The sequence below is a fragment of the Uranotaenia lowii genome, chromosome 3, assembly GCF_029784155.1.
Source record: "Uranotaenia lowii strain MFRU-FL chromosome 3, ASM2978415v1, whole genome shotgun sequence".
Lineage (NCBI taxonomy): Eukaryota > Metazoa > Arthropoda > Insecta > Diptera > Culicidae > Uranotaenia > Uranotaenia lowii.
Window position 1 is genome coordinate 113,883,339 of NC_073693.1, and position 15,496 is coordinate 113,898,834.

Here is a 15,496-nt window from a genome sequence, read left to right on the forward strand (position 1 = left end):
AAATCTGTGATTTTACTGAATTTTAACCTTCCAAAGCCGTTCGCAAAATTTCCGTACAAATCTATTTTTGATAAATTTGACCTGCAGTTTACGTACGTTCTCCTGGCCGCAAATATTGACCGATTTCGATGAATTTTAATTCATTGTATAGATAATTTATTCTAGTTTCTCAATATTGAAAAATAAAGTCGAAATATTTTACGAAATCACCAGTAGCTGATTCCGAATGAAAAAAGTCCCGAAAAAGAGCTCTTTTTAGAATGCCTATAACTTGAGACAGGTTCCAAATATTGAGCTGATTTTATAATATTTGGAATTGTCAAGAATAAATCTATCCATGGATGTATAAATTTTTGGTGGTCCAAAGGAAGTTTTGGCCGCTATCCCGGAACTTCCGGTAGAAAAAATTCTTACTTCAAAAAAGTCACCCAATTTTGGCTTTGCATTGCTGTATCTCGGTTACCAATGGATCGATTCTCTAAATTCAAATTTTAGTTTTTTTTCGTTAACTTTATTATTATTTTCGTAGAACATAGTTGGTTCCTCAAAAATCTCAGTTGTTCAGTATATGGTAATGAAACTCACATCTTTTTTGTCATTTTTCAAACTCCCCCTCGTATCGGTGGGTTTACGCGATTTTGTTAGCGTGATTTCTCTAAAATTTGAACTCAAATTGGTCACTTTTTATATACCTAGAGATTCATTAGAATCTCCTCTTTCGATTGACATACATTTTGTGTGGTGTTTTGAAAATTTGTAGCAACGTTTTTCGAATTTACTGAAAGCTGCCAGATTTCAACCAGTTTGGCCCACGTTTTCAGCAGGTTGGTGTACAAATCTCGCACCCCTCACGTAGCCGCGGGAGAAACAAATCCTTTAGCTCTCTTTTTGTCGCTCACCAAATCTACCACCCAACCCAGCAGCAGGAGGAACTGCCGTCTCGCCGCGTGGTTTGTTGATTGATTGTGCTGATGCTGATGCCTCTTTACGTAGTAAATGTTTTGATTTTAAAATAGAGAAAGATTATTTTTCCAAATTGAAATAAGCTTCTTGAATCTTTTTAGATATTTTATCATTAGAATTCTTCAGTGATACATTTGTTTTGAATGTTATCATGATTCTTTTCTTTTATTTCAAGCAGTGTCTATTGCAGGAGACGCAAAATCTATGATTCAAGTAACAAATATTCTGAAATTTTAATCAGAAACTTTATTCAGAAATCGGAATTTGAATCGGAATCTGAAATTTGAAATTGAATCTGAATCTGAAATCTGAATCTGAAATCTGAATCTGAAATCTGAATCTGAATCTGAAATCTGAATCTGAAATCTGAATCTGAAATCTGAATCTGAAATCTGAATCTGAATCCTGACTCTGAAATCTGAATCAAAAATCTGAATCTGAAATCTGAATCTGAAATCTGAATCTGAAATCTGAATCTGAAATCTGAATCTGAAATCTGAATCTGAAATCTGAATCTGAAATCTGAATCTGAAATCTGAATCTGAAATCTGAATCTGAAATCTGAATCTGAAATCTGAATCTGAAATCTGAATCTGAAATCTGAATCTGAAATCTGAATCTGAAATCTGAATCTGAAATCTGAATCTGAAATCTGAATCTGAAATCTGAATCTGAAATCTGAATCTGAAATCTGAATCTGAAATCTGAATCTGAAATCTGAATCTGAAATCTGAATCTGAAATCTGAATCTGAAATCTGAATCTGAAATCTGAATCTGAAATCTGAATCTGAAATCTGAATCTGAAATCTGAATCTGAAATCTGATTCTGAAATCTGATTCTGAAATCTGAAATCTGAATCTGAAATCTGAAATCTGAATCTGAAATCTGAATCTGAAATCTGAATCTGAAATCTGAATCTGAAATCTGAATCTGAAATCTGAATCTGAAATCTGAATCTGAAATCTGAATCTGAAATCTGAATCTGAAATCTGAATCTGAAATCTGAATCTGAAATCTGAATCTGAAATCTGAATCTGAAATCTGAATCTGAAATCTGAAATCTGAATCTGAAATCTGAATCTGAAATCTGAATCTGAATCTGAAATCTGAATCTGAAATCTGAATCTGAAATCTGAATCTGAAATCTGAATCGAAATCTGAATCTGAAATCTGAATCTGAAATCTGAATCTGAAATCTGAATCTGAAATCTGAATCTGAAATCTGAATCTGAAATCTGAATCTGAAATCTGAATCTGAAATCTGAATCTGAAATCTGAATCTGAAATCTGAATCTGAAATCTGAATCTGAAATCTGAATCTGAAATCTGAATCTGAAATCTGAATCTGAAATCTGAATCTGAAATCTGAATCTGAAATCTGAATCTGAAATCTGAATCTGAAATCTGAATCTGAAATCTGAATCTGAAATCTGAATCTGAAATCTGAATCTGAAATCTGAATCTGAAATCTGAATCTGAAATCTGAATCTGAAATCTGAATCTCAAATCTGAATCTGAAATCTGAATCTGAAATCTGAATCTGAAATCTGAATCTGAAATCTGAATCTGAATCCTGACTCTGAAATCTGAATCAAAAATCTGAATCTGAAATCTGAATCTGAAATCTGAATCTGAAATCTGAATCTGAAATCTGAATCTGAAATCTGAATCTGAAATCTGAATCTGAAATCTGAATCTGAAATCTGAATCTGAAATCTGAATCTGAAATCTGAATCTGAAATCTGAATCTGAAATCTGAATCTGAAATCTGAATCTGAAATCTGAATCTGAAATCTGAATCTGAAATCTGAATCTGAAATCTGAATCTGAAATCTGAATCTGAAATCTGAATCTGAAATCTGAATCTGAAATCTGAATCTGAAATCTGAATCTGAAATCTGAATCTGAAATCTGAATCTGAAATCTGAATCTGAAATCTGAATCTGAAATCTGAATCTGAAATCTGAATCTGAAATCTGATTCTGAAATCTGATTCTGAAATCTGAAATCTGAATCTGAAATCTGAAATCTGAATCTGAAATCTGAATCTGAAATCTGAATCTGAAATCTGAATCTGAAATCTGAATCTGAAATCTGAATCTGAAATCTGAATCTGAAATCTGAATCTGAAATCTGAATCTGAAATCTGAATCTGAAATCTGAATCTGAAATCTGAATCTGAAATCTGAATCTGAAATCTGAATCTGAAATCTGAATCTGAAATCTGAATCTGAAATCTGAATCTGAAATCTGAATCTGAAATCTGAATCTGAAATCTGAATCTGAAATCTGAATCTGAAATCTGAATCTGAAATCTGAATCTGAAATCTGAATCTGAAATCTGAATCTGAAATCTGAATCTGAAATCTGAATCTGAAATCTGAATCTGAAATCTGAATCTGAAATCTGATTCTGAAATCTGATTCTGAAATCTGAAATCTGAATCTGAAATCTGAAATCTGAAATCTGAAATCTGAAATCTGAATCTGAAATCTGAATCTGAAATCTGAATCTGAAATCTGAATCTGAAATCTGAATCTGAAATCTGAATCTGAAATCTGAATCTGAAATCTGAATCTGAAATCTGAATCTGAAATCTGAATCTGAAATCTGAATCTGAAATCTGAATCTGAAATCTGAATCTGAAATCTGAATCTGAAATCTGAATCTGAAATCTGAATCTGAAATCTGAATCTGAAATCTGAATCTGAAATCTGAATCTGAAATCTGAATCTGAAATCTGAATCTGAAATCTGAATCTGAAATCTGAATCTGAAATCTGAATCTGAAATCTGAATCTGAAATCTGAATCTGAAATCTGAATCTGAAATCTGAATCTGAAATCTGAATCTGAAATCTGAATCTGAAATCTGAATCTGAAATCTGAATCTGAAATCTGAATCTGAAATCTGAATCTGAAATCTGAATCTCAAATCTGAATCTGAAATCTGAATCTGAAATCTGAATCTGAAATCTGAATCTGAAATCTGAATCTGAAATCTGAATCTGAAATCTGAATCTGAAATCTGAATCTGAAATCTGAATCTGAAATCTGAATCTGAAATCTGAATCTGAAATCTGAATCTGAAATCTGAATCTGAAATCTGAATCTGAAATCTGAATCTGAAATCTGAATCTGAAATCTGATTCTGAAATCTGATTCTGAAATCTGAAATCTGAATCTGAAATCTGAAATCTGAAATCTGAAATCTGAATCTGAAATCTGAATCTGAAATCTGAATCTGAAATCTGAATCTGAAATCTGAATCTGAAATCTGAATCTGAAATCTGAATCTGAAATCTGAATCTGAAATCTGAATCTGAAATCTGAATCTGAAATCTGAATCTGAAATCTGAATCTGAAATCTGAATCTGAAATCTGAATCTGAAATCGGATCTTGAAATTTAAATCTGATATCTGAATCTGAAATCTCAAATCTGCAATCTGAATCGGAAATCATGGACGTCAACTTTAGAAATGTTGGCCATCCATTAAAATACTTATAATATAAAATATCAAAAAAGATTCTAGCAATACCTACAGAATAAATCATTCATTTCGTTATCAGCATCAGCGCAATCAATCAACAAACCACACGGCGAGACGGCAGTTCCTCCTGCTGCTGGGTTGGGTGGTAGATTTGGTGAGCGACAAAAAGAGAGCTAAAGGATTTGTTTCTCCCGCGGCTACGTGAGGGGTGCGAGATTTGTACACCAACCTGTTGAAAACGTGGACCAAACTGGTTGAAATCTGGCAGCTTTCAGTAAATTCGAAAAACGTTGCTACAAATTTTCAAAACACCACACAAAATGTATGACAATCGAAAGAGGAGATTCTAATGAATCTCTAGGTATATAAAAAGTGACCAATTTGAGTTCAAATTTTAGAGAAATCACGCTAACAAAATCGCGTAAACCCACCGACACGAGGGGGAGTTTGAAAAATGACAAAAAAAGATGTGAGTTTCATTACCATATACTGAACAACTGAGATTTTTGAGGAACCAACTATGTTCTACGAAAATAATAATAAAGTTAACGAAAAAAAACTAAAATTTGAATTTAGAGAATCGATCCATTGGTAACCGAGATACAGCAATGCAAAGCCAAAATTGGGTGACTTTTTTGAAGTAAGAATTTTTTCTACCGGAAGTTCCGGGATAGCGGCCAAAACTTCCTTTGGACCACCAAAAATTTATACATCCATGGATAGATTTATTCTTGACAATTCCAAATATTATAAAATCAGCTCAATATTTGGAACCTGTCTCAAGTTATAGGCATTCTAAAAAGAGCTCTTTTTCGGGACTTTTTTCATTCGGAATCAGCTACTGGTGATTTCGTAAAATATTTCGACTTTATTTTTCAATATTGAGAAACTAGAATAAATTATCTATACAATGAATTAAAATTCATCGAAATTGGTCAATATTTGCGGCCAGGGGAACGCACGCAAACTCTCGGGTCATATAGACCCGAACAGCCTAATTACGGATTTTTTTGAGGGAGCACTTCCGGTGGTCACAGGAAGTTGCCTGGTACTACAGTTTGTGTATTTCGTGATTCCCCAGGGAGGTTTTTAAAATCAAATTTTTGCGATTTTTTCTCGAAGAGTTATGATGATTTGAATGTGCGCTTCGGGTCATATTGACCCGAACGACTTTGGAAGGTTAAACAAATTTTCATCACAGAATCTTTGTCACAGAACAAAGATCTTTGAAATATTCACAGTTTTCAGAGAATTTTTGAATTTTGAATTTATTTCCAAAATTTCAACATTTTGGCCAATATAAAATTTAGGTGTTTTACTTTGAATTAAAAAAGTATGATAAGATTGGTAACTTTAATTGATTTTACCCAACTTAAATGTAAAAAAAAGACCCAATTTATCATAAATTTTTCATGAAATTTATGGAAAAAGCATCACAGAAAACCATTCCAGAATTTTTCGGTAAAATCACAGAAAGTCAGATTTTTTTTTTGTCAAAAACACAGATTTTTTTTCGGCAACCTTGATCGTGAGAAGTAAACGCCTGTTACACGATTTCTAACTTGTTGATGTTGGATAACATGAGTATTCGATGAATCCATTTTGAAGTTAAAATGGTTCGTTTCAAACTCTGTTCTTGTTATGTTACACTTCTTAATAAATACCCATTTTAAAGACGAGGTAGTGTTTCAGTGTGTCAAGTTTAAACTTTCAATACAAAAGGATAATTGAATTGCAAATCGGAATTTACAATTACAAATTTGTTTCAATTTGTGAACGTCGTTTGAAACATCTTAAGAGTTCACAGAAAAGTGATGCAATAGTTATCAAAACAAGTTTAAAATTTGAATTTCGCATAAATATAGAATATGTATTCCAAGCTGAACGTATCCCGAATGCAAAGAAAGTGCGACTAGTTCATATCATTTTTTGTATTTTTTTCGTAATAAAACTATTTATTTACGACGTAATGAAAGCTCACGCGAGATCTAGTGTCGTAAAATTGAATGTCTTAAGCCAAGGGAAATTTAAGGCTATAGGTGGTATAAAAAAACCCAGCAAATGCTTTTGCTAAACTAAATCGAGCAGTTGAGCAGTCGCTTAAAGCAATTGCTTCGGTTGATGTGAATAATTTTTTTTTGACAGCTGTTTTCTCAGTCAGGAGCATTTAATTTTAGAACAAGCTAGTTTGGTATGAATAATGCCCAAATCTGAAGCAATTGCTCGACAAATCTCCTAGCTATTGCTTTATTCTCTAAGCATGCTCGGTAACAGACTTTTCCAATATAAAAATCTTGAACAACGTCATGAATTTATAAAAATAAGCAATATTACACTTCTATATAGTTCGAAAAGGCATTTTCAACATGGATAAAGAAAAGTCGAAGTGATAACCCAATTTTTTTTCGTATTCCTGTCGTTGTATGAAATGATTCGTCTAAGATGAAACTAAACAAATCAATGAGTAAATATTCCAAATTGGAAAATTCCGGCTATAGTGGAAGAAGTCCCAATCGGCTTGAAGTTGGAAGAAAATTGTACCCAGCAAACATTTATGAAAGTATAACGCAGGAACAACAGAGTTATTCAAACAAATATACCAAATAAAAAGATTGTCCCAGCTAACCAGAAGTCGTATATAATTTTACAGATTATATCGTATGAATGTTATTTAAACTCATTCTCGTACATCGGCACCTACAATGTGCGGCCCATGCATATTGTTTATCGTATTTAAATGCATTGCATGTTTTTATTACGACAATTCGTATATATGCACCTACAATGTGCGTCCCATGCATATTCTTTGTCGTATTTAAATACATTGCATGATTTTATTACGGAAAAATAATCCAAATCAAGAATATGTGTGCTAATGTACCTACATATATGGCCTCCAAAATGATACGTATATACTGGTTTTGCTGCATTATATACGATATATTTACACGTATATTTGCAATTATATTTTTGATGCAAATTTGATATACCCACCAAATGGTTGTCTGGGGTATCAAACTAACCAAAATAGCATATAGCTACAAAAGTGGAGGCGATATATCTACAATGATAAGATTTCATCGATTAAATTTTCCAACAAAAAGCAAAATAAACGAAAAAAAATTTCTTCGACCAAGATTTGAACTCCAGTCATCCGAATTCGCAGTCCGGTATGTTACTACGATGCCATCTCATCAGTTGATATGATACACGCTATAGCTCCATAGGTGAGATTTTCTTTTTACGAACCGGTCAAAGGAAGAAACCGGAGAGAGTGTCAATTGAAGGACCGCCCATTTATCCTAAATCCGTTCACTCAATTCGTAAATATCGTATTTGGGCAAAGCTTGTCGTACATGAATGATAGAATGAAAATGTCTTAATATTCGATTTGGATTATCATTTCTATTACGATTTCATGTTAGTTGAGTAATAATTTGAAATATAATTCAGATCTCTCATATTTATATCATTTTTTTTAATAATTCTAAGATTTAAAAAAAATATCTTAGTTAAGATGCGCACCTCTGTCTATTTTTTATACATCGGATTATCTCGATCCGAATTTTTTGTTTGACAATATTCGAATATGTATTAATTTTTCTTTAAACATCAACATACAAGCACGCATTGACCAAAAATTTACCAATCGTTCTTACACCCACCACCCGCACCGTCGACTTCATGGCTATTTTAGCCGTACTTTTCAATTTTCTGATCGTCTTCTTCCATTTTACTTTAGAAAAATTCAGATTCTGCTGGTTGGATAGCTCTATTTTTCGAAGCAAAAGCTATGTTCTAAGATTTTAGTACACTTCTGCTTAGCAAATGTTCATTCATGCCATACTAAGCAAATGCTTTTTGCTTTTGTTTTGCTTGTTTTCGAGCGAAGTAAAAGCTACCGAAGCAATTGCTAAACCTTATTCTTACCACTATATATTCCACCGGAAGCAAACCAAATTTCTGCCGTGCTTCTTAACACTTATTTTTGAACACCTCTTAAGATCAGGTAATTTTCCAAAACAGTGAGAATTCTTCTTGGAAAAATCTCCAGGGGGGAGGGGATTAAAAATACCAACCACCCCCCCCCCCCCCCCCTCCCCCCTTGTTCGAACAGCCTGGCGAGATCCACTACCAACTATAAATTCAAATTTCTTTTTAATTTGATCCTACTCGTCATTTAACTCCAACATAGTTTTGGGCACAGAATTCGTATAGATAAGTTATTAGTTTGCTTCACAAGAAAATAACGATCGTTTGGTCCCGTTCCTTGTGGCTTCATGAATCATTAAACTTAAAAAAGAGATATTTAAAGTTTGAGAATATAAAACTGATTCAGATTTTGAAATACAAACCAGATAAAATATTTGAATAAATACAATCATGAGCCTGGACATACCCTGGAAAAGTTTTGCATTTTTCCGTTACCCTTCTTGTATTCGTTGCAATAAAATTCTGATTTATTCTTATTCCATTTAACCTTGGGAAATTCCTATGAACTACGATTCAATTTACTAGCTATTTAGCCTTTATCAAATTTTGATACTCTAACTATCTGAAAATTTTCTTGAATTAGGGACGAATGCCTAAAAATGGTTAACATTTCTATTTCTTTAACGATTCGATCATCTAAATTGATTGATTTCAATTATTTTCAAATCTTGAGCTTTTACATTTTAACTCGGATACCTTATTTAATCCTGCAATTCTTGTGACTTTGGAGGAGTTTCTTAAATTGAAAATGAAGCAGCATAATATTTTAAATAGTTTTTAAATGCCTTGGTGGAAACGTGCTTGTTTTCTGTCTGTCTTTTTTTTTTATTTTAAGCAGCTTCCTTCGTTCGCCAATTGCATGTTGGAAGCAGGGAAACGGTTTTCTTCACACACGTTCTCTAGCACTTTTCTATTTCCTGTTTTTTTTCTCTAGCTTTTATGATCTAAAATTCTTAAATTCTAAATTCATGTGCATTAATTTATAACAGATTAATAACCGAGAAAAAAATTATTTCAAAGGCACAATCTGATCATTCAACGCTATTATGGAACATTATCTAGAAAAAATTAAATTCAAATTTTGTATCGTCTGAAGACAAAGCAAGGCTTTTGGTTACATGTAATGATTTGATTCTTAATAAAGAAAAACTTCACTCTTACAATATCTGAAGACTGAATACCATCTTATGTGAAAAATGCTATCGAAATGATAATAATTACCACAGAATGTCAAAGTGCTCCATTACACTAGAATAGCTTCAGATTGGGTTAAAAATTTGATAAGGAAAAAGTTTTCAATAAACCTATTAGACCTTGAAGATTTTCTGTCAGTGGATATTGATGATAAAAATAAAAATGAAAAAGCCGCAAAGTGGATGACGATTCGTTGTATGTCCCATTGCATAAAACATTTGCCAAACGCGGATTGGTTCATGTTAAAGAAAGAAACCAGAGAAATGAGATGGGAAAATAGAAAGCGACATGAAAAATGTTTTGACCAAATGCAGCATATCTGTTAGGAAATAAAAGGACAGGTTTAGGTCTTTATTGTAGCATAGCTCTGATGTAATTTCGTTTCATTTAAATTCAATAAAAAAAATTAAAAAAAAAATGTTTAATGTGTACGGAAGTTTAGTTTTTTGTCTAGAGTTATATTTCTTTAAACTCGACGTGAATTTAAAAATACTTTGAAAACTTGTTAATCCTATAAATTCTTCAGTACACTCAGTAATGTTGGAGATTATAATATTACCAGTGGTTTCTTGATAAATATGAAAACACGCCTTGATTCCAAAAGCATTAACTTCCTAGACCACTGTAAGTTTGCATTTCACTAATTTTTTACCGGAAACCTGAACATAAACGCAGATTCAAAAACGAATATGTTTCAAAATGTATAAATTATAGCGTAATTCTCACTTTCTTACCTTTTCATCAAATAAAATTGCTAAGAATATGAAAAACAACTCCGAAACTTAAGAATTTGTCTTGATGTTTTGGAAAAATACAACTGGTTTTGACATTTGAGCCCTTAACATCATCATTTTGATCGAAGTGCCCTCTGCACGTCGTTTAGAGCTGCAAATCGCCATTAGATACTTATCAAAATTTCAGTTTCGAAAAATGGCAAAATTTATTAATGAATTGTTTTTTTGAATCTAGAATATCTGAAGGAATCCCGAATGCTCTGTCGAATGAACGGTAGTAAAAAGCTTCAAAATCAGTTTTTGTTTTTTTACAAACTAAAGTTTATTAGTTTATCAGTTATCAAACATTGATTTTACTCAAAACTGGCTATTTTTGACCTTTCAAACGTATTTCAGCAAAACAAGAGAAGAGGGAAAAAAATATGACAAAAGTTTCGAATTCCGGACGCAAATATCTTCCAGAAACAGTTATTGAAACTTTAAAAATTCTCTGTGTTATGCAAGAAAGTTCATTATGTCAGGTTTGGTTGAACGCTAAAATTTACTTAACAAATGCGAGAAGACCAAAGGAATTCTTTTCCTTACTCGATTATTCTTTCATGCTGCTGTTTGATATCTTCGAGAAACAACATATTGTATGTGGTTCGCCAAACGGATCGAAACACACTCCTCCTTACTGATCGTAAGTTTTCATATTTTTAACTCCTACCCACATGAACTTGAATAAAAATTTTCACCCGAATAGTATTTTTTTTAAATTAATCATAAAGAAATAAAAGTTACTGGCATGAATTCAATATACAAGATTAATTTGTCGGTTGATTTTTGTATGCCTTCAAATATTATATTTTGACGGTCGCCATGTAATAATTATTTTTCACAGTAACCATGTAATCAGCAGACCTTTTAGTAATTTTGCATTTGTTGCTAACTTACACTTTTACTGGACTTAAAGTATTGTAGGTACCATTTTCATCTTGTGATTAAAATTGTTTTAATTTTTTTTCCTTCAATGTTTAATTTTCACGATCGAAACATTTTGAAAATTATACTTATCTTTTTATTTAACTTCTATCTATCTATGATTAAATTTTTTTTTCAAATGCCATCCCTGAGAAAACAAAACATTTTAACCGTGTAAACGAACTGGAGATGAGTTCAGTATACTGTTTTCTAGAGTCATGTTTTCTATGTTGAAGATAGTTTCTGTTCTGGTATCTTCAAATAAAAATTAGTCATTTAATCATGTGCAAACATTGCGAAAACATTTAGAAATTTATCAAAAATTAAAGATCTTATTTGAGCTGAAATATGCTAATTTTTTTTTATCATTTTTTTTAAAACCCTTATAATTATCTACAATTCTTTGATGTAGAAAATGGTTCGAATAGATATTTTGAATGATTTCAATTTCCTCATTGATCGTCTGGTTTGTTATTCATAGAGAAAAAATTTCCTTATGACAATTGGGAAGTATCATGAAGATTTGAAAAATAGAATACAAAACTAAAAAAAAAACAAAGTTTATTGATTCAAATTCCATAGAGATACAGCTATAAGAGTTTAAGAATTCAAATCTTAAAACCAGATTATATTGTGTCTCAAATCTTAATCATAATTCAAATCAAGTTTTGAAAAACAAAATATAATTTACATGAAAAAAAAAACCGATTCAAAGTTACAATCAGAGCCATAACACAAATTGCACCAAATGTGAATTTCAACTTTATCTTTGAAACACAAAAAAAACTTATCATGGGATGTGTATGAATATGATTCTCATCAGATTATAAAAATTGTGGTCAAATTGTTATTCTAAATGTGACAAAAGTTTCATTTGATGCCCTCAAAGCCGAAGGGAAAAAGTGCAAAAATGATCGTGTTTTGGGACCAGAACACTATTTCTGAACTAAATTAGAATTCGCGATAAGTAATAACTTAACTTAAAAACACAATTTTATTTCGGGTTCGATTGGGGGTTTATTGGCGTTGTAGTCAACACGGCGGATTGGTTTGGACTGAACTCTTTACAAGTGTATGGTATGCTACGAAAATGAGGATTGAATATAATCAAAAAACCTTCCTACTAATATTATACACACATTCATAATTTGTACAAGTATTAAATTTCAAGTGGCAAAAAGCTTCCATTCGAGCAGTGAACAGAGCTTATATCCATCCGAAAGCCTTTTTAGATCACTTTCGGATGGATCTGACTTTGACGTTCTGCGATGTTTTACTCTGCCCTACTAACACTATTGAGCGGTGAGATTATACTCACACAGATCGATTGAAATGAAAATTAGAAAATAGATTAAATGCTTAAAACAGAGAATCAGTTATCATTGAAAAAAGGCAGATAAGGAGTTCAAATGAACTACCAATAAAGATCCTTAGTTCTCGAAATTAAGAAAAACCATTATATTGAACTTCAGTAACTGATAAAACAACACAAGACTTGAAATATCAATGAATTTAATCTGGAAAAAGATAAGATTTAAAACATAGCCATTTTCATGTTGAGAGAATTACTCAAAGACGAAGCAACTCATCTATGTGATCGTTTTATGATAATTTAAGAATGATCATTTGGAAAGTGATATGCTGAATTCAGAATATTTAACTTTAGTAGAAGATAAAAATTTGATAAATCAGATGAAAATGTTTCAATACGATGTTTCATGTTACGATGTTTCGATGTTTCAAGTCTAAGGCAGAAATTTGGGAGGAAATTCGATTAGTTCAATTTATGCAAATACAGTTTTTTTTAGATTTTATTCTCAAAAAATTTGGAAGGAAAGTGGTTTAGAATTTGTAAGCAAAGCAAATTTCAACAATAATATTTGAAAAGTGAAAAGCTATAATAATACCTGATAATAACCAGGATATCACGCGGATTAAATTCTGAAATGTTTATCATAAAACTTCTCTGTTCTCCCTTAGCACTGTGAGCCTATTTTGGTGATATTAGCTGTTATTCAAGTACAGTAACCATTACTTTGACAGTTAACATAATAACAAACATTTTCATTGTGCAAGACATTTGTATGTAAAAAAAAATGAGGAGATGTTTTTCTTTATTTTACCTGTTCTGTACAAAATATCCTGACTAACATATTTCGATAAAAAAAAAGGAAATTCTGAGGTAGTTTGCCTCATATTCTTCTTCATTTTTTTTCGATTTTTTTTTAATTCGGTTTACATTATTTTTGTCCAGATTTTGGGTTGAAAATTTGGAAATTCAATTCCAAGATATTGATATTCTCAGCCCTCAAAATGCGGTAAAATTCCTTCACTGCTTACCCCTTGCTTCTATAAGAGAAAAACTATTCTAGATATTATTTTACGGGACTCCTTTAGTTGTTACATTTCAAGTTTTCATTCCGATTTTTAATTTTGATTTCTTTTCAAAGATTTGTAGAGAATGAAGTAGTTTCCCCTCCCTTTTTTTCCCTCGGGAGGCCCCCCTGAGCTGGGGGGCCTGGGGCAATTGCCCCTTTTGCCCCCCTTTAATACGGCCTTGATCATCAAGCTCGGGAAAACCCGTTCAAAATTGTTGGTTTTTTTTTGCTGACATCGTTTACCTGATTGAAGTTTTACATTGAAACAAACCCACGAAAAAGCCAGGTGCATAACCTTGAAAGAGGATAAAAAAGCCACTTCAAAAGGTCACAAAAACATATGTCCCGGTTCAAGGCGTTTCATTCCATGCGTCGTTGTTGCCGTTGATGACGGTTGCCGAGCCATCCTGACAGGAGGTGTGTCATCCGGAGCCTTTTGTCACGAAATTTACGAACCGGAGCAAAAAGTTTTCAGTTTCATGCATCTGCCGCTCTGGTGAAACATTGTATACGCAACATACAACCTGGGAAAATGTCCCGGTGGAAGTGAAGCAAACATTGGTAAATATATTTGGAGTTTTTAAGATATTTTAAAGACGTAAGCATCGTTTCAAAAACTTTGAAGTATCAAAAAAGGAAGAAATCTTCAACATCAAATTAATCCAACTAGACTACATTATAATCTTTGCTAAGACAGTAAACGCTCCTAGCATAAGGACCCTTAAGGACAGTCGAATTCCACTCGGACTTCCGTTTCCTGGCTCAGCAGTTGAACTGCCTTCCGGTTTAGAAGTAGATGAACTTCCTGGATTAGCTGTTGAGCTTCCACCAGGGTTGGCAGTAGAAGAGCTATCAGGGATTCCAGTAACGGTAGCAGGATTTGGCGTAGTTTGCGATTCGGAAGCACAAATGACTGAATCAGGATCACCCAGGTTGCAAGATCTGCAGCTTTTTATGGTTTCCGATTCTGGCCATCCATCGCAGTAGTTGACCGTTTTCCAGAAACAACCGGAAGCGTAGGTGATGGAACCATCGAAATTGTGCATGATTTCCAGCTTAAGACATCGAACAGCTGTAGAATTCGTTGGATTTGCTAAGTCCGGACGGTAGTTTTTCACTGCTTGATGTGCTTTATTTGCCATATCCGGAGTGCATGACTCCTCAGTTGCCTTGTCGTGACAATCTGCTAAGCTTACCGGACTCACACAGTACCGACATTCTATTGCTAGCACTGAAAAGTTAAAAAAAAGATAAATTTATTTTGTTATCAGAACATAAGATCACTTCTAACTAAAATGTGCCTAACATTCCAGAGAAATCAATATCATTCTTAATATGAATCTTTTGACTTTACTCACCAGCCGAAATTGGAAGAAGTAACAAAATTACACCGAGTAATTCTGCCGCGGGACTCATGATGATCTCCTCTGGGTTCGGTTACAACGAGAAAAGAAATTTTCACATGGATCAGACGAACTAGCTTAACGAGAAGTGGAAACACGTGCAAGTATTATCAGATAATAAAGCTCTTTTTTTCAATGACGAAAAATCTACAGAACATTGCGAAAACAACTTGATGGGTTCCGGTCGAAATGAAAGGGAAATTCTGTTACAATGTTACTAAGTCTTGTTTTTAAATTTGAAATGAATTTGTTTTTTAAAAACAATCTGAATTCTTAAATAAATATTGGATCAAGTAGAAAATTAACCATGATTCATTGTTAAGAAAATAAGAATAATTAATATTTTTTATTGATCTAAATTAACAATTCAATTTTT

General features: G+C 32.5%; 2 protein-coding genes across 3 annotated transcripts in view; one reads left to right on the forward strand and one right to left on the reverse strand.

The window, feature by feature from the left end:
* LOC129756948 (uncharacterized) overlaps positions 1 to 15,496 on the forward strand; it is a 608,072-nt gene that overhangs the window by 264,576 nt on the left and 328,000 nt on the right. The gene's annotated exons all lie outside the window — the stretch shown is intronic.
* Positions 13,437 to 15,210, reverse strand: LOC129756950 (uncharacterized). Its single transcript, XM_055754025.1, has 2 exons — positions 15,076 to 15,210; positions 13,437 to 14,948 (listed from the first exon to the last, which is right to left on the reverse strand). The coding sequence occupies exons 1-2, from the start codon at positions 15,131 to 15,133 to the stop codon at positions 14,389 to 14,391; spliced, it is 618 nt and encodes a 205-aa protein (XP_055610000.1). The 5' UTR covers positions 15,134 to 15,210; the 3' UTR covers positions 13,437 to 14,388.

Excerpts from the sequence above, each read along its gene's own strand:
- LOC129756950 (XM_055754025.1), bottom strand. The coding sequence starts at position 15,133 with ATGAGTCCCGCGGCAGAATTACTCGGTGTAATTTTGTTACTTCTTCCA. Across the intron at positions 14,949-15,075 it reads ACTTCTTCCAATTTCGGCTG|TGCTAGCAATAGAATGTCGG; the intron begins GTGAGTAAAGTC and ends TTAACTTTTCAG.